Source organism: Austrofundulus limnaeus, unplaced genomic scaffold, assembly GCF_001266775.1.
Source record: "Austrofundulus limnaeus strain Quisiro unplaced genomic scaffold, Austrofundulus_limnaeus-1.0 Scaffold970, whole genome shotgun sequence".
Classification (NCBI taxonomy): Eukaryota; Metazoa; Chordata; class Actinopteri; order Cyprinodontiformes; family Rivulidae; genus Austrofundulus; species Austrofundulus limnaeus.
The window spans coordinates 47,210-70,564 of record NW_013953372.1 but is presented as its reverse complement, the minus strand read 5'-3'; the positions used below and the strand labels follow the sequence as shown (position 1 = coordinate 70,564).

General features: G+C 41.2%; 1 protein-coding gene across 5 annotated transcripts in view; it reads left to right on the top strand.

The window, feature by feature from the left end:
* Positions 1-23,355, top strand: part of LOC106533553 (RNA binding protein fox-1 homolog 2) — a gene marked incomplete in the record, with an annotated part of 59,093 nt that overhangs the window by 15,011 nt on the left and 20,727 nt on the right. For all 5 annotated transcript variants that reach the window (XM_014029905.1, XM_014029904.1, XM_014029906.1 and 2 more), the window contains 1 exon segment: positions 2,448-2,498. In XM_014029905.1, coding sequence (XP_013885359.1) covers positions 2,448-2,498 — 51 coding nt within the window.

Here is a 23,355-nt window from a genome sequence, read left to right as displayed (position 1 = left end):
TAACATTCTCAACATGAGACAGTTTCAGTCTAAAACTCTTGCGTGAAAGGCGGCGGGCGATACACGTTGAAGGGATTCGATGTCTTTAATTAATCACACAGCAGACGTTTGATGTCTTTGCTTTCCGCAGCAAAAACACAGAGAGGAATGTAGCAGAGATTGCATCAGGGCTCGTGATTGCGTTCCACACCAGTGGGCTTCGCGCTCTCTGACACTCCTGACCTATTTATGATTTAAGAGCCACGTTGACACTCGCTCTTTTCTTCCCTCCGACTTTCATCCGTCGCTCGCATCCGCTCACTCGCCCTGTCTTATCACGCCGTTACGAGCAGACAAAAGATCCGCTGGGTGGAAAACTCCAGAGGAGGCTGACTGGGGAGATAGCAGGCGTGTGTGTGTGTCGTCGGTGGAGTTAATTTGATTAACAGTCAGAAACGCCACCTAACCGTAAAGTCGGCTACAGAGACACGACAAAATGGGAGTCGACTGAACAAACAGAATAAACTGCTTCATGTGAAATCAAAGGCCTAGGATTGGCAGATGAATTGCATGTCACTCACCACTTTTCACACCAGAGTTTTAGACTGAGACCACTTTATGATGGAAAAATGTTGAAGACATTCAGGTCAAACCTTAGGAAAAACATTATCCTTGATCTGTTTGTTGTGAATGACTCTTGGCTACTTTTACTATTTTTGGACTGGCTAAAAATGATTAGTTGTGGGGTGTTTTAGAACGTTTCCTCAAACATTTATTCAATGGAAATGGAGCAGACAGACATGTCTAACTTTTTAAAGTCCATTTAGCAGCTTAAAAAAGGTTTTGTTTTTCTTCTGGCTCCTCTCAGCCCCTCTGTCTGTGTGCTGCTGCTGGAAGTCGAGGAAACCTTCCAGGACGTACAAGACGTCCTTTTATGGTCAGCGAGCTTGAAGTACGCCAATACTTTGGACCTCATCTGTCTTTAAAAACTTTACCCAGCTTGTTAAAACACTGTCGAAGCCACAGACGGTTTCATTCAGTTTGAAAGTGAAGCTAACATGAACCACTGCTGGATCTAGGGGCCATCATGGGGCCATAATATTCATAGAGGGACCAAATATTTGTTTAACATCCTTGCACACAAATCACCAGTTTTGTAAGATGTATACATTTAACCAGTCTCACATGTTCAAACGCTTGTAATGTCTAATGATTTTTAAAAGCTTGCACAGTAAATTCTACAATTTTACATGCATTTTTACTGTACATAGATAAAGTACTCACAAACATAAAGCATGCAAGAAAATCCAGCATTCGTTGATCAGTTGAAATACTTTTTCTACACGATTGGTCAAATCTTAATAAGAAAGAAATACCTCTGTAAGCTTTATTCATGCTGGACTTTACTATTTGACTCATTAGCACCGCTCGTGGTTGGACATGGAACTGCATCCACCATCATCGCAAAGGACAGATGTGTGACAGGACGGGGGCACTTCAGGGGGCCAATCGGATCTCAGATAGGCCAATGACTCGGTGGCCCCGCCTCTAGAACTGACCCCAACATGAACTCAACTCTAAGGTTGATAAGAGTTGGGGGTATTGATATTTTTCATGCCAACGTATTATCTTTAGATAATACATTATTACCAGGGCAGGGTGAAATGGGCGTGGAGGCATGTATGGCTGGTGTCTCTCCATCTCTGCCGAACTTTGTTAAGCTTTTATATCTTTTTATTTTCTTCTTCTGTAAATTTTTTGATACTGGCCAAATAATTTTGGGCCTCTGGCAGAAAAGATGTGGTGGTGGTCAGGGGTGTTTTTTTATTTTTTTTGACTCGAGAGAAGGATGAGACTGACGGTGGATTGAGCTGTTTGGTTCCATGAGACCACTGTGTTTCCTGCTGCTGCAACAGGCATCAGATGTCATGTTCAGAAAAAAAAGTGGCGTATACCATTTCTCATAACTCCAGTATTATTTGGCATATCAACACAATTTCAAAACTGGTGTATAGTTTGAAGTCTTACGTTTGACACTAAATTGACAATTTTTTTGACAAAGAAGGCATATCTTTCTGACTAGAGCAATTTAAAATATTTTATGTGATTAGGCTCCAGAAGTATACCATTATAATCTTTAAAGACCGTCACCATTTTTTGCATTTTTTTAAGGACCCCAGGAAGAGTAGCTCTTGTTACGGCAATGGCTAATGGGGATCTAAATAAATAAATAATCACATATTTCTATACTGATGTATACCATAATATTGTCATACCGCCCAAGCTTAGTCAACTCTAAGCATCAATCATTTTCTGAGTTTCATAAAAATCAGTTGTTTACTTCATGAGATATTTATCTAAAGGTACAGACTGATAAACGCAGATGCATGCACACATGCATGCCCTCTTGCCTGTTTTCTTTACAAATTACAGACTGTGTTTAACAGAAAATGTCTGCTCTCTTTCAGAACAACGACCCGCTGACCCTTGGTTACCACGTCTACGCGTCTCACAGTCAGGTAAGGGCAGCGAAAACACCTGCAGAAATGTGATGTTGTATAAGAAAGCCCGTTCCGTCAGCGAGCGGTTAGCACGGCTCCGTGCGGTTCTCTCCAACACAAGGTGGGGGCGTGGATTTGAATTTAACGCCTGTGTAGAAGAAGACGTGCCTCCACAACTATCACTCTTCTATTCATATCCTCCACCTACTTTCTCTCTCTCCCCTCGATGATAGTAATCATCTCTGAGCTCGCAGGACACGCTCATCTCATCTTTAAACCTTTAAACACAGAGATGTTCTCGTCTTCTCTGCCCACAAACAGGCAAACATGTTCAGAGCAGGAAAAAAAATTGCTGTAATGCCTTTTTTTTTTCCAACTTGTCTGCCTGTAAATATACAATCTGTTCCCGGGCATTTGTATTAGCTGGCTGATTGTGTTATTAGACTGCTCAGTTGACGTGGTTAATCCTTAGATCATCCTGTGTTCATCCACTCATCCTCTCACGCTCTGCTCGTAATCCCCTCATCCTTCGCTCCCTGGGATGCTCAGAAACCTCTGGCTGCTTATCTGCACTCAATCTGTCTTAGCTCTTCGCTCTTATGCTTTTATTTCCCACAGTAAACGAGTGAGGGTTTTCTTTTTTTTTTCCTGCTAAGTGGATGCTGTGGATGCCTGGAAGTCAATTAAACCGTTTTGATTTCACTGCAACACGATGAAGCTATGAATCATTTCCTTTCTAAATCAACGGCCCAGCATACCTTGAAGGATCACACATTACCTGACACGTTTTGTGCCGGAGTTTAAAGTGAGATCTTCTTATGTTGTAGGTTTTGGTCAAACCTAGAAAAAAAAACAAAACATTATGCACAATCTACTGGGGATGACCTTCAGCTACTACCACAACAAATTTCAGCTCAATATCTGTTATGGTCTTTTTTTGTGTTCGCTAAGTTCAGCTGGCTGTGACAGACACCTTGAGTTGCCCGACTCCAAGAGTAGTTAATCAGTTGTAAATGTACATTTAGTAATAACTTACTGAGAGATTACACTGTGGCTAATGGTTCATGAGATATTTTGCTAACATATTTGCATCCACTGATTATTGTCTGAGAGTTTCATACAAATGAATACAAGATTGTTTTGCTGACAGACACCCAAACACTCAGGCAAAAACAATTAACTTTGCCCGCCTTTCACCTTTTTACATCAGCGATTAATAATATTTTCACTCATTAAGCTGTGAACAGTTATTTGCTGGAAAGCGAAGAAGCCAGTCTACTTTTTCTTCTTCTTCGGGGGCTTGGAAGTGTGAACTGACCTGAGAAAAAAAAAAAAAAAGGAAAGGCAACAATGCCGGGCAGCTGAGGCTTTCACAGCACAGAGGTGCTAAACTGTCAACAGCAGTGATGCGATCAAAGGCTCCTGAAAGGAAGAGCCTGGAGAGGAGCTGAGTGAGGGGAGCAGGAGGGGAGCCCTCTGCAGGTGGAGGCTTAAAGCTGACTCATCCATCCACCTCATCAAGACGTCCCATAGTTCAGAAGATATTTTTGGTATTAAGACACATATACATGCGCACACCGAGATACGGGCCAAAAACACGATTGTCTGCCGCCGCCTTTTAACATCAGATGATGATAAAGTTTAAAGAGCCAAACACCGGTTTTTAGAGTCTCTCTAACAACCTCTCCTCTTTTATTTTCTGCCAGAATAATTGAGCTATCACTGAATACAGTATTAGTTCTCGTTTTAAAGTCAACGACTGCAACCACAGAAAATTAATTCTAGTTTATTTATTTACCTTTAATTACCCAGGCAAATCCCAAACACCCTAAAGCACAGCAGCAGTATTTTTATCTTCAAAACCAAAATAAGTAAAGCCTTTAATAAACATATCAATAAAAAACACATTTGAAATTAATATTTTTCAAATAATTATGGTTGAATTGCTCATTTATTTTAGTTAAAATCGTTTTTTTTAGTGAATCGTGTCAAACGTTATATTACAGGTTAGATACAATAAAACTAAAATTATTTTCTTTAATAAAAGGCTTTCCTAAGGATTGATCCACACAATCACAAAAAATAAACACCTACTGATAACAAAATACAATATAATTAATGTTTTTTACATTATAGAAAACATTTTTACATTTTTTGTTCAAAATAGTACCAAATAACAAAGCCGCTTCTGTCACTGGAAATCTAGGAACAATTCCACCAGTTTTTTGCATATAATTTGGACAAAAATATAGAAAAAGTATTAGAATATATCTGTCATAAACCAGGTTGTTACTCAAACAACACTCAACACTTTTATCTTTTTATTAAATGCACACCTTAAACATGTATCACCATTTTAAGTGACATCTGGCACTATAAAGAGTAAGAAGCTGGAAACATACCCAAGTAGAAAATCCTCATTTCGTTTTAGCAGCTACTTTCTTGCACTTCCTCTGATTTTATTATTTGATTTTTATTTTTTAACTTCTCCGGCCAAGATGTTCTGTTGCTAGTGTGAATAAGATGCTTAGCAACGATGGTTTCTCATCCATTTCTGTGAGTTTCATTAAAATCTGTCCAGTGGTGCATGCTCACCAGAAAGCAGATTTTTGTATTAGGGATGGACGATTAGACAAATATTTTGCGCATTGGTGATTGAAATCTATCTGGGATAGTATAAAGACAGTATGTTCTGACTAATTTTAGCAGGTTAACGTTTTATCATGAGTTTTGACCTGTAAATGACGATATTTCAAACTTGAACATGCTCTTTACACCATTGAGAGCCTTGATCTTCCATTTACACATGGATCAATCGCAGTCAGCCTCATTTATTTCCAACATCAGTGGCTTTAACATTCTGTTAGGTGTTGGTCCAGTCCACAACCCGACACCTGACAGTAGCTGAGCTGAGCAGCTGCAGGACGTCATAGTCAGTGGTGGACAGTAACGAAGTACATTTACTTTATTACTGTAATTAAGTACATTTTTTGAGTATCTTTACTTTACTTGAGTAGTTATTTATTTGGGAACTTTTTACTTTTACTCCACTACATTTCAAAGACAAATATTGTACTTTTTACTCCACTACATTTCAAAGACAAATATTGTACTTTTTACTCCACTACATTTCTAGGAAGCTTGTCGTTACTCGTTCCTTTTAGATCAGCAAAGCTTTATAATCTGCTGTAAAAAAAGAAAAGAAAAGAAAAGAAAAAAATCCGCTGTTCCAGTTTTTCTTTTCATGAAATGCAATTGGCCACAAGCTATGTTCGTCACAAAGGTAAACAATCACATGCGTAGCTTATAGCCTACGTCACACTCGTTAACTCTCGGTAGCGGAGCGTGCGCTCCCATCACTTTACTTTCATTTCAAGCAGAACCAGACAAAAGAAGAAGAAGAAGATGCAATGGAGACCACTGAGGAAACGCAAGGAGAGAAACCAGCACACCCATGGCCATATCTCAGTTCAATGTTCGAGGTTTTAGGACTTAAAAATAATATGTTTCAGTTCAAATGTCTTCTCTGTTTACCACGGGTAAAATACCTTTCAGCATTCCATAACTCACCATCTAACCTGAGAAAGCACATTGAGGTAAGTCAGCAAACTTTTTTCTCACTAGTTTAAATGCTTTAAATGAAGCTGACTTTGGTTATGCAAAAGCGTCTTCCCCTTCTCCACACTCACATTCAGGCCCTGTACACACGTACCCGGATATCAGGAAAACCGAATAATTTTTTATGCCTTTCATCCACACGTGAACTCCGTTTGGTTTAACTAAAAACGAATGATAGCAAAAACTCCGACCAAAGTGGAGATTTGCATTTTCTCCTCCTTGGCGTTTGCTTGTGGACATTACAAACCGGAGATTCACGCATTATGTCTGCGACATTTAGTGCGGCGGTGACGTCACATGTGCGACAGTTGTTTATCTTTGCCCATTCAGAGGAGGTAAAATGGTTACGTTCGGAGAAGCGCTGATTGTAACGTTGGTTCAGGCAGGTTTTGCTTGTTTGTTTTTGCAAGCACAGCTGCTCCAACATATGGAATTACAAAGGAGAAGAAGCGCTTGGAGGTCAGCTATTTTACAGCAACTATCCGTACCGATACGGAGGCACAGTGCCGCCATTCAACGTCGACGTCGCCGGTTTTGGATCAGACCTGGACGCACTGCTAGCTGGTGGGAAAACTTTGAGAGGGAAATCGCTCTCCCTGAGGAATGGCGTGAGAACTTCAGAATGTCACGGACTTCGTTACTGTCACTCTCGGAGTTACTTCGTCCTTACATTGAAGGGGAAACTACTGTAATGCGATCTCCAGTCTGTGTGGTCAAAAAGGTTGCATGCACCCTGTATTATTTGGCTGACGAGGGAAGACTACGTAAAACGGCCAATGCATTTGGATTGTCAAGGCAGGTAGTCCCAAAAATAGTTAGACAGGTGTGTAAGGCTAAACTGTGTACTTGGGACCGTCATACATCAAAATGCCAACAACAGAGACTGCCGTACATGCACTTGTGGAGGGATTTGAGCAGGCTTATGGTCTCCCTCAGTGCCTTGGAGCTGTGGATGGGACTCGTGTGGAGATCAAGCAGCCATCAGCCAATTCTACAGAGTACCTAAATAGGAAGGGGAGGTTTTCCCTTAACATACAAACCACCTGTGATTACAAGTACTCTTTTATTGATGTTGTTGTGAAATGGCCAGGGAGTGATGCCAGAGTATTTTCCAACTCCACAATAAACACAAATCTGAAACACATGAAGATTCCCCCCTGTCCAAGACAAATTGTGGAGAACGAAGATCCCATACCTGTCTACATACTGGGTGACCCCGCATACCCACTACTGCCTTACCTGATGAAAGAATATACCAATGGGGGAAGCAATGTTCAGGAGCAGTACTTTGGACTTTCATTGTGCCGAGCACGTACAGTATGGTGATTGAATGTGTGTTTGGAAGACTAAAAGCCCTATTTGGAGCCCTGAGAAGAGCCATGGACATTAATCTGAATGATCTTCCATTTGTTATTTATGCATGTTTTGTGTTGCACAATTTCTGTGAGGCATCAAAAGACACTGTGAATGAAAATAGCATAACTGAAGCTATTCAGCATGACAGGAACAATCAACTGGAAACAGTGGTCAGAAGAGACAGCTTGACAGCAGAAGGAAAGCGGGTCAGGARAGTCCTCACTCAGTTTTTGGATCCATAAACACAAAAATCTGTTTGAAAGATTTAGTAGATTACATTGTCTTGTTCTATATAAAATGTTATACTTAGCACTGTGTGTGTGTGTGTTAGCACAAGAATTTAGAAAGTGTTTTGTAAAATGTTTTTGCAGTTAATTCCAATAACATATGACAAAACACAGGAGTGAGACACAATATAAGTTTTTTGCTCATTGGACAGACTTTGAAGTTGAATTATTTTACAGCTCACTGTAAAGATTGGACCTGGCATGTATTACATTGTACTGCTAATACTTTCAACTGTAAATGGCTGTATTTGTAACTGATAATCATAATAATTTTACATAAAGAAACATTGCATTTAAGATATTTATGTTTATGTTATTCAAACCAACATACTGAACATTTCTCATTTTGTGTTTTTTTAAGAACAGATCTTATTCTAACAGCCCATTTCTAGTAGTAGTGTACATTTGCTACATTCTAAGCATTTCACAGTATGAATAAACATATAAAAACATTGTCAGATAACACTGTAATAAACAAATTGACCTGATTGCAACCTAATGCAAAACTGGAACCAGTACATAACAGTAACAGAATAGCTCCTTAATAAAACAATGGAACTCTAATCATTACTAAAGAGAGCCTGGGTGTATGAAAATTGCCCAGTGGCTTCAGCAGGTGTGTGGGAGACATCTTCGGTGCTCATGGTGTTTACTGGTATTGTATTTTGTTGTGTTCTTCTGCCAGCAAAGGAGTTGTTTGGGTATGGATAATTTGCAGCGTTTTGGTGGACAGAATGGTGGGCCGTTGTGTGAGAATACATCGGACCTCTTGGCTCATATGGCATGTAGTGTGGTGGTTGTGCAGGAGTATGAATGGCCTGTCTCAGAAGAGAAAACCCATCAACAATCGATGTGGTAAGTTTATCCAGTGTATTGGACATTTTAGAATAATTTTCAGCTGCTTTTTTTTTCTGATGACTCAATGATTTCCACCAGTCTCTTCTTTACACGCAGGTCTTCCTCAAGAGCATTTAGCCACTGGGTCTCAGCAGGCAGCTTTCTCTTAGCCGGTCGTGCCTGTGCCCTTTCAGTTTTGCCTTAAAAAGAGAAAAGAAAAACATTGCAATTAAACTTACAAAAGTAATCCTATCTCATGTCAGATGTTCTAGTTTTTCACATCACCTCTACATATTAATAGCAGAAGATCCAATATTTGCAATATATGTCTTAACAGTGTATTTTGTATCCAGCACAACAAATTAATAAATATGCAGGCCTAATTTGAGACGAGTAAGAGCAAAATGGTGTGATTTGTTCTTTACATTAATTTAAAAAACAGCAACCTTTTATACTGTAAAATATAAAAAAATCTCATCCTACCTCCACTAGACACATCGATTATTGCATATTTTCTAACACAAATATTGCTTTAGTGGTTTTTATGATAATAGCAAGAATACAACCCAAACCTATTCTGTGAATTACAGTACATCAAACAACTGAACATTTGTTGCTAAGGACCTTTCATTTATGAGGAATGGATCTTACAAATACAGTATACGTACAGTAAGCAGGTCTCTCCTCTGCTTTGATGTAGGATCCACACTGCTTTCATTATCAGACCCTGTGTCTGCTACGTCCATGGTGGAGGAAGAAGACGAGGACGGCGAGGGTAGGGACAGGGAAAGATCCAGATCTTCTGTTTCGATACCCGACGGCAAGTTAGTAGTAGCTGGAGAACCGCCCCAAATTTGTTCACACAGTTCAAAGTAAAGAAGAACCACTCGACCGTGTCCACTCCTGCGTCCTGTATCAACAGCCTGGCGATATTTCCCTTGGACTGCTTTCATTTTTCTTGTTAAATTCCCCCGCGTGATTTCGGTTTTTGAATGGGGAAACTCATCTGAGGACTCCGTTGGGTAATGCTCTAAAAAAAGCGACAAAATGTCAACGTACTTGCTCTGACATGATTCCCAATCAATACTGTCTTGCGTTTTACTAGCTTTGTATTCCAACACGGTACTTAAAAGTAGTTCAACCTCACGGTCTGTCCACACAAATGAACCTCCAGGCGCCATGATCAAAACAGGAAGCTGTGGTCATTTTGGAGGATTTTGATTGGCTGACATACGTTTCATCTTTGCACTGCATTACCCTCTATGGGTTGGGCATGTTTCTTACACCGCTCAGTGGTGAAATTCAGCGGGTTCATGTGGACGCAGATTTTCCTCTAACCGATCCTGTGTGGACGGTGATATTTTTTTGGCGGACATATTCGTTTTTTTAAAGACCTACGTGTGTACAAGGCCTCAGTCACCTTTATCTGAAAAAATGCAACTAAAATGGTCGTAACCAGATAGTCAGATGTAAATGGAAAAATGAGTTTGGTATCTGAGAAATGGCACGGATGTTGCCACAATGGCTAATTTAGAAAGTTCATCCAGATTTTTCCTCTACTAATACCTTTCCAAAATGTCCATACTTTACTTAAATAGCATTAGTTTTAAAGCAGGTAATGGTCATTTGTAAAATGGTTTAGTAGAGGAGCCGACTCATGAATGCTACATGCTCAGCTGCCTGATATTTTAGTAGCATCTTTTTTCCCAGTAGCTAGGCAATATATGCTAAATCCTCTCTGCTGAAGAGACTATAATGTAATACAAATAAAAGTGGCATGGAGCCAAAAATATATGAAGCGGGTCAGCAAACAAGCATGTTCAAAAATAAACCAAGATAAATGGAGCAAAAGGCAGGAAAAGAGAAGTAGAGCACTGTGAAGGCAGAAGTTTGTTGAATGTTGATATAAGTTCAACAACAATGAGCCTCAATTAGGTTGGGTCTTTTGGTCTTCCTCAAAGAAGAACTTCATGAAGAATCCTAATTACACTTTTGGGGGGGGGGGGGGGGGGCAGTAGAATCTTCCTATGTGTTGGCATGAGGTTTCAGTGGCTAACGAGCTTCCATCACTGGAGAATGTTTCTGCAGCGTTCATCAACGCTACTGTTAATTGTTAGGCAACTTTCTTTTCCAGCCTAATCCGTGTATGTTTCGTTCTTTGTTTTTTCCATTTCAAAACAAAATTTCAAAAGTTTTTTTTTTACGTTTTTACGTTCGTTTTTTATGTTAGTTTTTACGTTTTCAAAACCTAAATGTAAAAATGTAAAATCAAACTACAGTAATTAAAATATGCAATAGTTGAGTTTTGCTTTAGCTATTTAAATCCAAAATAAAATATATGGTTAATGTTTTGATACGCAATGATACTAGAAATGATGGAAGTCGCCAAAGAAGACGAGTTTGTGCTAAAAATGGGAACCAGTGCCAAAGATACTGGCAATGGCTGCACTCTGACCTGATTTAGCAGAACTTGGAATATTAAACCAATTTTGGTCACAGTAAAATGGCTCTCTGGATGCGTTAACTCCTCCAAAATAATGTCATTTCTAACATACTAAGTGAAAACGTAATGCTCAAGGAGTTCATGCCATAATGGTTTCTGGTTCTGCCGGAAAATAACAAATAGTGCACCAACAAAATATAAAGGTTGTCTTTGCTTTAATAATTAAATAAAAAAATGAAAAAAGTAGCCTTTTTCAGTTTTTTTCTAGTTTAGTTAAAACAAAACATAAACAAATAAATAAATAAACAAATAAATAAATAAATAAAAACTGCATCTGCGTCATATTACACAAGACAAGGCTCCTCCTGGTGGTGCTACCAGGCACTGCAGCAAATCTGTCATTTACTTTCAGACAAGTTTTGTTTTTATTAATTAAGATAATAAGATGTAAGATTAAATACAAGACAAATATCTTTAAAATGCTTAAATGCTTTGTAAAGCTGAGGAGCATTGTAGTAGATGATTTTGTGAGCATTTAAGCATAAAGTTATATTCTTGTCTTTTAGGGTTAGGGTTTGCCAAAATGGCTAATTCATCCCTGTGTTCAGGAAATCCAATTCCTCTTCGTATTCTGACAATTAAGGTGATTTTTATTCATGATCTTGAGTAAAACAACACAAGTTATGAGAATATACACAAAAATTGTTGACAATTAAAAATGCAAAATCACTACAACTAGAACAGCCTATCCATCATTCACAGCACAGTTCGACATCAGCTGTTGATAGATGCTCATTAAAGTCCATCCCTTAAGGCGTTGACTCTCTACATATGCCATTTAATCCAGAGCAGAAGAAGGGAGCCCAGTGTCAATAAAAAAATCACTTGCAAATACAACTTTTCTGTCTGTTTCAGCTGTTTTTGCACAGACGAATGACAACAGTTATGTAAAATGATTGTGATAAGCTGCTATGCTCATAATGTTTCCATCGTGTAAGATTTGTTGCAGCCAAGTTGCTTTTGGCCTTGTGTTACCATAAAATATGTGTTAGCGCAGTTTTATGGATTTTAACATTATCACTTGCCGTCAAACGCAAAGGCAAACAGAAATGTTTGTGTGTTGGTTTATTACCACAATATCTCATGAACGTAATAACCCAATTCAAGATGGCTGCCACAAACAAGTGATCATGAAAACCCCCAAGAATGGTTATAATTTAGTCACTTTTACAAAAATTTGGTGTGTCTTAGCTAAATTTTATCCCAAACACATTCCGAGCTCCAACACATTGTGCAACATCTCTTAACATTTGCTCTTAACTATTTGTTGTCAACTCTGCTATCAAAAATATTGCAAACTATAACTATTTTTAGAGGTCGATCAAGATGTTTTTTCCATCATACAATGCTTTTCGTTGGAAACTTTGGTTTGAAAAAAGGTGCATTCCTTCAAGGAGTGCTAGGCCTTTAATTTCAGTAGTATGTGTACATTAAGACGAATGGGATGTGCAGCCACCGGCACATTTGCGTAACAAGGAGCACGTCTGAGAGGGATTAAAGGGAGAAAGGCAGAAAGTCTTCTCCGTCTCGCTCCCAGTGGTGCCGGCAGCCCCAGTTAACTCACCTACATGGAGAAAGAGAACAGAAGACGAGCGAGAAAGAGGAGGGGAGGACTGCGACATGAGAAGGGAGCCGAGGGGAGGGGAAAGTGCAGGTGTGACAGAGGGAGAGAAGTAGGAGGGCGAGGAGGGGAGGTAGAGGCGTGAGGCTTTCTGGGCGAGAGAGGAGGAGGTGGGCTGGAGAAGGAGGCAGAAAGAGATGAGCAGGCAGGGGCGCAGCAGCAAAAATAAAGACTGGGGGTAGAAGGAAAGCAGGAAGTGAGTGGGAGAAGGAAAGAAAAAAGTGAGTGGGAGAAAGAGATAGAGAGAGAAGGGGGAAACAAGAAGGCACACGAGCAAGAGAGAGAGAGTGACAGGGACAGAGGCCAGCAGAGGAGGAGGAGGAGGAGGAAGAGGGGAGGGTGGGGATTGGCAGGGCAGGCGGAGTGAGCGGGGGCAGAGAGAGGGAGATTTTGAATCTGCGAGACAGTCAAGAGAGACGGAGCTGGTGAGGTGACACAGGCTCGGAGAGGGAGAGAAGGCGAGGCAGCGCGAGAAGAGGAAAGGAGCGAGGAGCGGCAACTGCTGGGAGTTGTTGCACACAATACGATGATGGGACTGTACTATCCTAACGTGTTGTCGGTGAGTGTTTACCCCCCCGTTCCCCCCGCGTCTGCGTGTCTCATCGCCGGGGCTGCGCTGTCACAGAGCGTTAAATGTTAATTAACTGCTAACAAACGAGGACTCTATTCGACCCGTTTGCTGCAGGACGCGTTCGACTCTTGTTAACTCTCTGCGAACAGTTGCTGCGACGGAGTAGAAGCGGTGGAAAAACAGTGCAGTAGATGACAGCGACCGATACGAGCTGAGTGGGGGAGAGGAAAAAAAACTGTACGGCCGCAATTATGACTCGCACGAGCGGCGGTGTATTATTGTTCGTCGTTGTTGTGGCATCTGTTCCCCCTGCCCAGAGCGAAAAGTGTGCACGCAGTCTGAACAGCACGAGCTGCCACAGCCAGAAACTGTGCTCGGCCATGTATTATGCATGCTCAGAAGAATCTATGTGAGCACGCTGCATTAGAGTGCACAGCTGGATGCTGCAGTTTATTACACGATTTCTTCTGCTGTCAACTCTTTAGATGTTTTCCCTGCAAAAAACTGGGAATGGGAAAGCGACGGGGGGGAGGCGGCGTATGTGGGGGTGATGGCGGGGAGAGGTAAGTGAAAAGTCTTTCCTCTTGAGGGTCCTTGCAGCTGTTGTGCATCGCTGGAGCCCGTGAGCGAAAGGGACAGGTGTCCGAAGAACAGTTGCCCCGTGCTTTTTGTTTTATTACTCACCCCGACTTTCTGCTGCTTCCTTCTGGATCCCATCTATTCAGCTCCAAACACCTCCTCACTGTAATTTCTGTGTCACACATTTCACAAACACACAGAAGCTCGAGCACACAGTGGGCTGCAAACTTGGTGCATGAAGTGTCATATTCATATTACGTTTCAGTTGGTGTGAGTCAGGATGAGAGCGGGAGAGAGAGCGTGTGTATGTGTGTGCTACTTCGCTGTGGCATTTGTGTTTGTTTCTTTTTCAGCTGTACCTTGGATTCCTGCTCTCTTTACTGTTTGACCTCTTTTCTCCCTTCTCTTGCTCTCCCTGGGGCCCTGGCAGCTGTTATCTCAATGTTTTCCTTTAAGAGCCCCTGGAAGAGAGAGGAGGAGGGGGATGGGCTGGAAGAGGGAGAGGGATTGGGAGCAGGAAATAGATTTTTAAGGTGACGGACACCCTCGGACCCTTGTCGCGTAGAGTTATGGGTGAGGTAGCTCAACGAGGTTACGGATGTGGAGAAGTAAAAAGTCACAGTACTGCAACTGGCGAGGGGGCCGGTTGGCACACTGATGCTGTTATACGCCGTAGAGCTGACTGTGCAGTTACGAGCGTCTAACCGTGGAAAAAAGGTGCCGCATGACGGAGGGGTAGGGGGGTGATTTATTAGCTCTGCGATAGCGTTACTTGAGCTAATAACGTTGGCCTTTTCCACAAGAGCAAGAGCAGCAGATCGGGTGCAGGAGACTGAAATACTTTCTCAAGCTCCACCTAAGCGTGTGCCCCGAGGCGAGGGAGAGTCAACCTACCTGCCTCAGAAGCCGAGCCCATACTGCCACGCTTGCAAAAACTGTAAACAGGCCACGAGGTTTCAAATCCTCCCCCTTCACTCCACTTTTACCCGGCCTGCCTCTACTCACCAAATCTTATTGATTCGTCGTTGGGTTTTACAATGATGGCTGTTAAATGATCCCAATGAGCAGTGTTGCTGTGGCAACTTGCATGAGTCACTCATTTTGTGCTGATTGTTTGCTGGTTCGAGGCACAAGGAGACACGAGGGGAACGTTTTTTTGGAGTCTGGAGAGGACAGTTCGGCGTTGAGCTGCCGCGACAGTTTTGCCTGCTTAGCAGCCGCCTTCTGACTGCTCTGACAGAGTCTTGCTGCGAGGCTTTCAGATCTGAAACAGGTATGAGGCGGGGGGTTGTCCTCACTGACTCTTCACAGTGTGTCGTTGACAGTGACAACACTGTCCTCTAGCTGGCTTGTGTACACTTAAAAAAAAGGGCAAACTGGACGACAGGACATGTGTTGTATTCATACAGAGCCCTTCCTAAACAAGCCAAACTGGTTTCAGGGTCAGGCTTAAACTTTTCATGAGAGCTGTGTAAACATCTATCTGTCCGTGAGTTTGTGTGCTCACCTGCACATATGTTTGTCTAGTGTCATCCCCTCCACACTTTGCGTTTTTGTTTTGGTTTGTTTACAACATCTTTCATAAAAGGCTGCAGTGGGATGAGTGGTGTATTAAGCATGGAGATGACAGGAAATCTAGACGGCTGTGCGTATGTGTGTGTACCTTGTGTCTGAGGAAGAGGAGACTCCTGCGAAATCCATGCGAGGAAGGGGAGACCCCTACAAGGCAAAGGATCGGGGGGGAGGCGTTTGTTTGACAAGCAGACGCGTTACCCTATAAGGAGATGGAGAATAGTGTGGTGGGAGGAGCCTGGTTTCCACTGATATCCTGTTGCTATGAGGCAAATGGGCTTGATTGACATTTGTGGGGGCGGGACGTATGCAAGGGTCCCGTCTGGATTTTATGAAGCGTAAAGAATTGAAGCACACAGCAGAGAGAGTGGGAGGAAAAGGAGAACAGTAGCGAGAGGAGAAAGGGGAAGCACGAAAAAGAAGGCGTGCGGGGGGGCAAAAGATGGAGGGGGTAGACGTGGGAAGGAATAATTTACCCAGAGGGTGTCTCCTGGCTCATTGCTGTGCCGCAGACACGTTGTGAACGTTTCTCCAGCTGTTTGCTGTGTCGGTGGGGGGGACAGCAACACAGACCCAAAAACCAAGCAGGGTTCTGAACATTGGAACCCCCCACCCTCCCCTCTCTTTTCCCTCCAGTTAATCTGATTTTTGAGCCAAAATGTGAGGCGCTGTTAAAGACATGAATCACACTTTCCATGGTCACGTTTGTTGAATTGGCCTATAGAGTAACGCTGGCGGCCAGAGGAAGCAGGATCCCTCAAATGTCATTATTCATGTGAAATGACCCGGTTCTGGCCTAGTTAGTTGTTAATCGTGTTTTTTTTTCTTCTTCTTCTTCTTCTTTCTCCCCTCTCTTCTCCTTCCTCAGCCCTTTCCTCTGCTCTTATCCCCTAGTGGAGCGCGGTGAGATGGGCACACTTTATTACGTTCCTCCTCAGACGCGCTTTGGTGTTGCTAACTGACCCGAAAAGAAGCCAAGCTTAAGCTACCGCTCTGAGTCACTGGCTCTGTCGGGCCAACACGTACACTTACACAACCCCTAACGTCCTGACACCGGGGGTAGGGGGGGGGAGCGCGTGAAGGTGGGAGTGGGGGGCGGTGGTACTCTTAAACAGACCTTTCACAGACCTGAGTGCTGACACAGAAGCACTGCGTTGAGTTCGCTCGCTTCCAATTGACCAAGACTGCCCTTCTTTTGTGTCTCTGCGTTCCTCCCCATCCTCCCATCTGAGTGCATTTATTCAATAGATGCTTTTATCCTGACCGGAATCTCAAAAAGGCACTCGCAGTCAGCAAAAGACTCCTAGCTTGACGGGATGAGAGAGCAGGACAGAAAATAAAAGCAGCACGCAAGCACATACTGCTTGTGTAGATACCCGGCTATTGACACAGTGTATCAGGTAGAGAGAAGACTGCTGAGAAGCAGCCAAAATGGATCTCCTCTGAAAAGGCCAATTGCGAAACACAAATACAAGGTTTGTTTTTGGCTGGTATTCCTGCTTCTGTTCTATTTCTGTCTGGCAGAAGGAGCGGTAACAGCCGGGGTAGTCCGTTCTCCTGCTGGCTCTGGTCTGTTTGAGCAACAACACTAAGCAGACTATATGGAGTGACTGACAGAGATACGGTCAGATCTGTGCTCTAACGCTGTGGAAGCTAGATATTTTTTTTGAGTATCAAAATCTAAGAGTTCAAGATGTCAAGCCGCTAGAGCGCTGCATTAAAATCCAAGTTACTATCTTTCTGTCAGGTTGCATCATTACTTGTCAAATCCAGGACTGACTCATTGGTAGTCGAGTGAAATAGGACTTGAGTCATCAATGTTGGGACTCAAAAATGACAACACATGATCCGTCATGGACATTTTACTGCACAGCAGGGGGGGTGGGGGTAGTTTTCCCAACAAATGTGTCAAAAGGTAGAATTTGTATTGCATTCAATGGCTTTTAGTCCAACATTTCAGCTTCTGACTCACAGAATAACAGTATTATAACTTTCTTTAGTTAAAGTATTCAAACACTGCATTCAGACCAAACAAGATAGAACTCGACATCAACTGTCGCTAATGTCCCCAGTCATGAACGGATGGACCGACAGAAAGCATTTTTATGTCCCCCGCCTCGGCGATGGGGGGCGATAAAGAAAGGAATAATGATGACAAACATTATTTGTCATTATGGGTGTAAACCAGCAATGATTCACAATTAGGGCTGTACAATATTGGAAAAAATGACATTGCAATTTTTTCTAACATACAGTGTATATATAGTACAGTATATATGAAAAAATACAGGAATTATCAACAATTGGCTTGAATAACTCTTTAAATTATCCTGCCATCTTATTAACGATGAACCTGCACCGATTTGACCTCTTTTATGTGCGTGTTACAAGTATGTTTGTAGTCTGTATTTGAGAGTTATCCTTCTTATTTTTTTAATTGGTTTTATTGTGCTGGGGCCTGAATATATGTTTCCATTTATCACATGCAAACCTGAATTGCGTTAACGTCTTGCCTCTGTGACGAGCTTAGCTTCTGTATCTGTCATGCTAAATATTAGCAGTTGTGCTAAATCAGATTTGACCTTTTTTCCTCTTCATTTTCATCAAAATCGTCATCTTCAGCTCAAGAATTGAGCAACAACAGTTCTCAGAAAAACATTATTATTGTCCCAGAAATTTTACAACGAATTTTTTATTTTTTATTTTTTCACTCAAAGCAGACTGCAACCGCTTCCTCTGGCAGAAGTAATCTGTCAAAATAAAAGTTGCAACACCTGCTTAGTGCATTGTCTTATGGTTTACATGTAAATTAAATTTGCCTCCTGCATATGACTATTACAGGCACATTCATTGCAATGACAATGCTTAAACAATACATCATGCAGCGATGTATATATAAACATTGTATTTGGATGAAAATACAATGTTTTTTGATATCACAAAGTCTGTCATGATACGATTTTAATTAAATTCAATTCAATTCACAAGTCAGCGATTGATATGACGCAATAGCATGTGCCTGTCTAACACAATCATGATGTTGTTTAGGGCTGCAACTAACGATTATTTTAATAATCGATTAATCTGTCGGTTCTTTTTTCGATTTATTTCTCCAAATCATTAAAACGCTTAATTACATAAATATAAGTAGATATAAATTAAATTAATTCCTGTATAAATTAGGGATGCAAGTTATCAATTAATGTGAAATTGTCTGAAGTTGATTTATAGATTGACTAACAATTAATTGATAAGCAGCCATTTTCTTAAAAACCAGAGTTTTCAATTGAATCAAGTGGATCTTTTCATAAAATTATTTTTTTTATAATATGCTAAATTAAAAAAGTACATCATATATATATTTTCACAATTGATTTTGCCAGCTGTATTAAACACTGACTGAAACCCCCCCAAAAATGTGGATTTCTTGTACATTAATAAACTTGGTTATAGCTATAAAACATAAAAAACAGAAATTTATTAGGTTGCTGAATGAGAAAAACAGATAAAAAGAATAAAATATGATTTTTAGATGTATTAATTTATTATAATTATAATTTATTTGTATTTAGAGTTTATGATTTTTCTCTGATTCTTTACTTTTTCTTCCTTCTTGTTGGTTCTGTCTGTGGCTAAAACGACCCAGTAAGCGGTTTTGAAGCGGCCCCCCATCTCTCCCCTACTGAGTCAGACCAGGAGTTCTGCACGTGTCATTATTTATTTATTTTTTCGTCCTGAACCTTTTTGCTGCTTATCAAACAACTTTGAGCCTCGGTCAGAAAAAAAGATTGGAGGGTTTTACATTTCTGGCCCGAGCGGAGGAGTTAAATGGTGGACTGACGGGATGTGCTTCCTCTTTGCGACGCGGCTCACATCAAATCAGACCGTCATTTAAAAAAATTAAATGTGGCATTTACTTTTTAATCATAACTTTGGATCTAATTGGCCTAACAACACAATTTAAAAACTGGTTTAAAGTTCGAAGTCTCTACTTTTCACTCGAGGGTCTCAGAGAGGGCAGATCTTTACAGATAGTTTTGTTCTTCCTAAACTTTATTTAGGTCAGCCAGCATTGACAACGCTCTGCGGGTGACGTAAGCGGCTCTGTGACATGGCGAGAAACGTATAAATTGCTCGACACAACGAATCAATAATGAAATTCGTTCCCAACGCTTTTAATAATCGATTTTATCGATTCATTGTTGCAGCCCTAATTGTGTTCATATTGATATTTTCATGTTGCCCTGATGTAATTGAATCAATAATCATTTTATTGATATATCGATGCAGATCAATGTACTGTTACATCCCTATTTGTTATATTGTTATTGCGATAACAAACCTTTGGTATACTGCATTGCTTTATATTATTTTGAGTGTTTGGACCAGGACCCACAGATATGATACAGAAGGTTCCCTCAATGGCTGCTTTTCCCGTTTCACCTCTTCATCCAAGCCGGGCGATCAACTTTCCCTTTCGTATCGTACAGGAGCAGCTCCAGTTTCTCTGTTTGTGTTTGTTATCCTGGTGAGCTCGTACCCGCTGACCCAGAACGAGTTCCTCCACCCACTATCATTTTCCCGCCTGCAAATGTGTTTAATTTGGGGAGGGGGGTATGTATTCCTCATTTACATGTTCCTGTTCTCCGTTATGCGCCTCTGTGAGTGAAGCGAACGTAATGAATTCAGAGCGCCTCATCAGAGGATTGCAGCCTGCGTTATTACCATCACAGATTAAATTTCTTCAAGGAAAAAAAAATCTTCACGTGGTAATAATTTTCTGCTGTCTTTTTAAGCTTTTGTTCATTAATTAGAGCATAAAATTATATCAAGTATTTATAAGGAGCAAAGTAATAAAGAGGCTGGATTAATATGTGGAAAAATAAATGCCTTGCGGTCAGTTAAGATAAAAAAAATGTTTGAAATCTTAGTGAGTAAAGACTTAATGTTTAATCTTCAGAAATTAGAGTTGTAGATGTTTTGGTCAACCTGGGAAACGTTATGTCCCATGCAGTATCTAATTCAAGATGGCCACCACAGTTAACTAGCATTATCCAATACAGAATTGGCTAAAACTTGGGTAATTTCACAGATATTTAGCTAAAATCTGGTGTGGTGGTAGCTGATAGTTGTTAACACATACTCTGATGCGTCTGTAATGCCCTTTTAGATTTCAAAGTTTTGTCTTGAAAGGTGTCGGGCGATATGCAATCCTTCAAGGAATGCTAGGCCTTTAATTTCTAATTTTATCGAGGCACTTTAGTCAGGTCAGGTGAAATAATTAATCACTCATAGTAAACGTTTTAGACTGTGCAGTCTCATCAAATACACCAACATTACAGAAACCACTTCACCTAATGGCTATTCCTCTTTTTCCTGCTGATGTAAAGTGAAAGCAGACACTTTAAGCCCCTTTAGAAGAAATGCTTTAAAACTATCCTTTAATGACTGCGGCACTGGTCTGCCTCCTGTGATTTCAGCAGCGCAATCACAACCACAAATCCTGTTATCTCACCTTCCTCCTGCTGCCTGATAGCATGCATGTATGCCAACAATTTAACAGTATGAGATCGGCACCCAAGTGTCTTTTCATACCAGAATTCTTGAACTGCTCCCTGAAGTGTTTCCGAGCAGAATCTGTGATCTCCGTCTTCAGCGGCTGCCACACAGCCACCAGATTACTGACCGCACAGTCCAAGTTTAACTTCATTCTCGTGGAGCAGCTGTGTCCGCTCATCTAAACCCTGCAGCTGTATGAATCGCTTCCAATCTGGCCGAAATAAGATTTTGCTGACTGATAACATCCCTCACATCCCCGCCTTCATGTCCTGCCTTAATTTCATTTCTTGTCGCAGCCGCCTCGTACGAATGCGCCAACTGTTGCAGCCGTTCTGGGGGTTTGGAATAATTAACGCCAGCCTCAGAAAGGTGAAAGCAGGTGATAATGTTCTTTGCTTGTGTATGTGTGTGTGTCTTTCTTTTAGCAGTCGGACAAACTTTGATAAAACTTTGCTAAAAGTAATCAAAGGATGTACACCTACATGTGATTAACCTTTGGAGTCAGCCTCGTCCAAGATGGCTGCCGGAGACAACTCGACTTAAAAAACACATACATGGCTATAGCTCAGGAAGTTTTACATGTAATGAGCTAAAACTTGGTGTGGTAGTAGCTGAAACCAGACCCTGGATAGTCCACCACAGGGACACATGGAGACAAATGAGACAATTTAGATCTACCACTGACCCTAACAGTGGTTCCCAATCCTGGTCCTCAATACCCCTATCCAACGTTTTACTTGTTTCCCTGCTATTCAGCAGGTCTTCAGAAGATTGTTCATCACTCATTCACTCAAACCAGGTGTGTCAAATCAGGGAAACATCTAAACATGTAGGAAAGGAGTCCTTGAGGACTCGAGTTGAGAATCACTTCTTTAATACATGTTATCTGATTTATTATTTACAAATAAATAGCAAAGAATCAATGACTTCCAGAGGCAATACTAAAAAACAAAACTGAGTCAATATTATATTTAGAAAATGTCTCATCAAGCTCAGAGAAGCTCTTGAGGTGTTGGTCAACATTTAAAGCAGTGATTTTTAGATGTTTCCCTGATTTTGACACACCTGGTTTGAATGAATGAGTGATTAACAGTCTTCTGAAGACCTGCTGAATAGCAGGGAAACAAGTAAAACATGCTGGATAGGGGTCCTTGAGGACCAGAATTGGGAACCACTGTGGACTATGTGAAAAACTAGGGATGCACCAATATGAAAATTTCAGCCAATATCAATATCCAATATACCAATATTTACCGATATCACACAAACACACAAATTATATTATACATAGATGCACAAACACACTTGGGTCTTGATACCGTAAATAAATGACCAGACCTCTGACATGGCTCCCTACTTCAGTTATTCCTGGCTACGCAGTGTAAATATCACTATCATGATCAAACAGATGCCTCTCAACCAACCATCTCCCCTCCCAAAACAGAAAAACAAAGATAAAAATGGGAAATCAGTATCGGATGTTAATATCAGCCCAGTTTTACATATCAGATTGATACCAATATGAATGCCGATATATCGTGCATCACTATGAAAAACCCATGCATACACAAAGGTAGGATGTGTACCCCCAGAAACCTGTGAGGCCTGCCTACCACCTTAGAAAACATACAAATGACTGTAAGTCAGTTCATTTTATAGATATTTGACTGAACTTCGATGTAGTTGTAGCTGAGAGTCATTGACAACACATAACGTCAAGCACTGTGCAACTTCTTTGCTTAAAACTTTGGCATTGACTGATTGTTAATCCTGATAATATACCTCATGAACCACTGAATGGATTTAAATGAAACTCAAGAGTATTCATTGTGTGCACATCTACAGCTGATTAAGTTTTAGAGTTGTTTAAATTCAAAATGGATGCCGAAGCTAAGTGATCTTTTTTTCATTATGGGTTATCTAAGTTGAAAAGTCTGGCATGAAAGGCGGTGGATGATATAAATTCCCAAGGCTGTGCCTTTTAATGTGCCTCAGTTTGTCTCTGCGAATCACCGGAAAAGGTTCCCCCTCTCACAGCCGGCTGCTCTCCTGCAGCAGCCCTCGTGTCACAATATTGATGTGATCCATGTCGACCGCGTGCATCCCCCCGGTTTGTTACCGAGTCGAGGGGCCGGACTACGGTGTCACAGGTGTGACGCTGAGAAAGGTCAAAAGCTGGGAGACAGATGGCATTCACACACTCGCACACAAACACCCTCCCACACACTTTTAACTCTCCCAAAGGGACAGTAATCTATTGTGTAGCTCAGATGGGCATCGCTGCCGCCTGTCACACACTCATGCTCAGACACACACACACACACACACACACACACACACACACACACACACACACACACACACACACACAC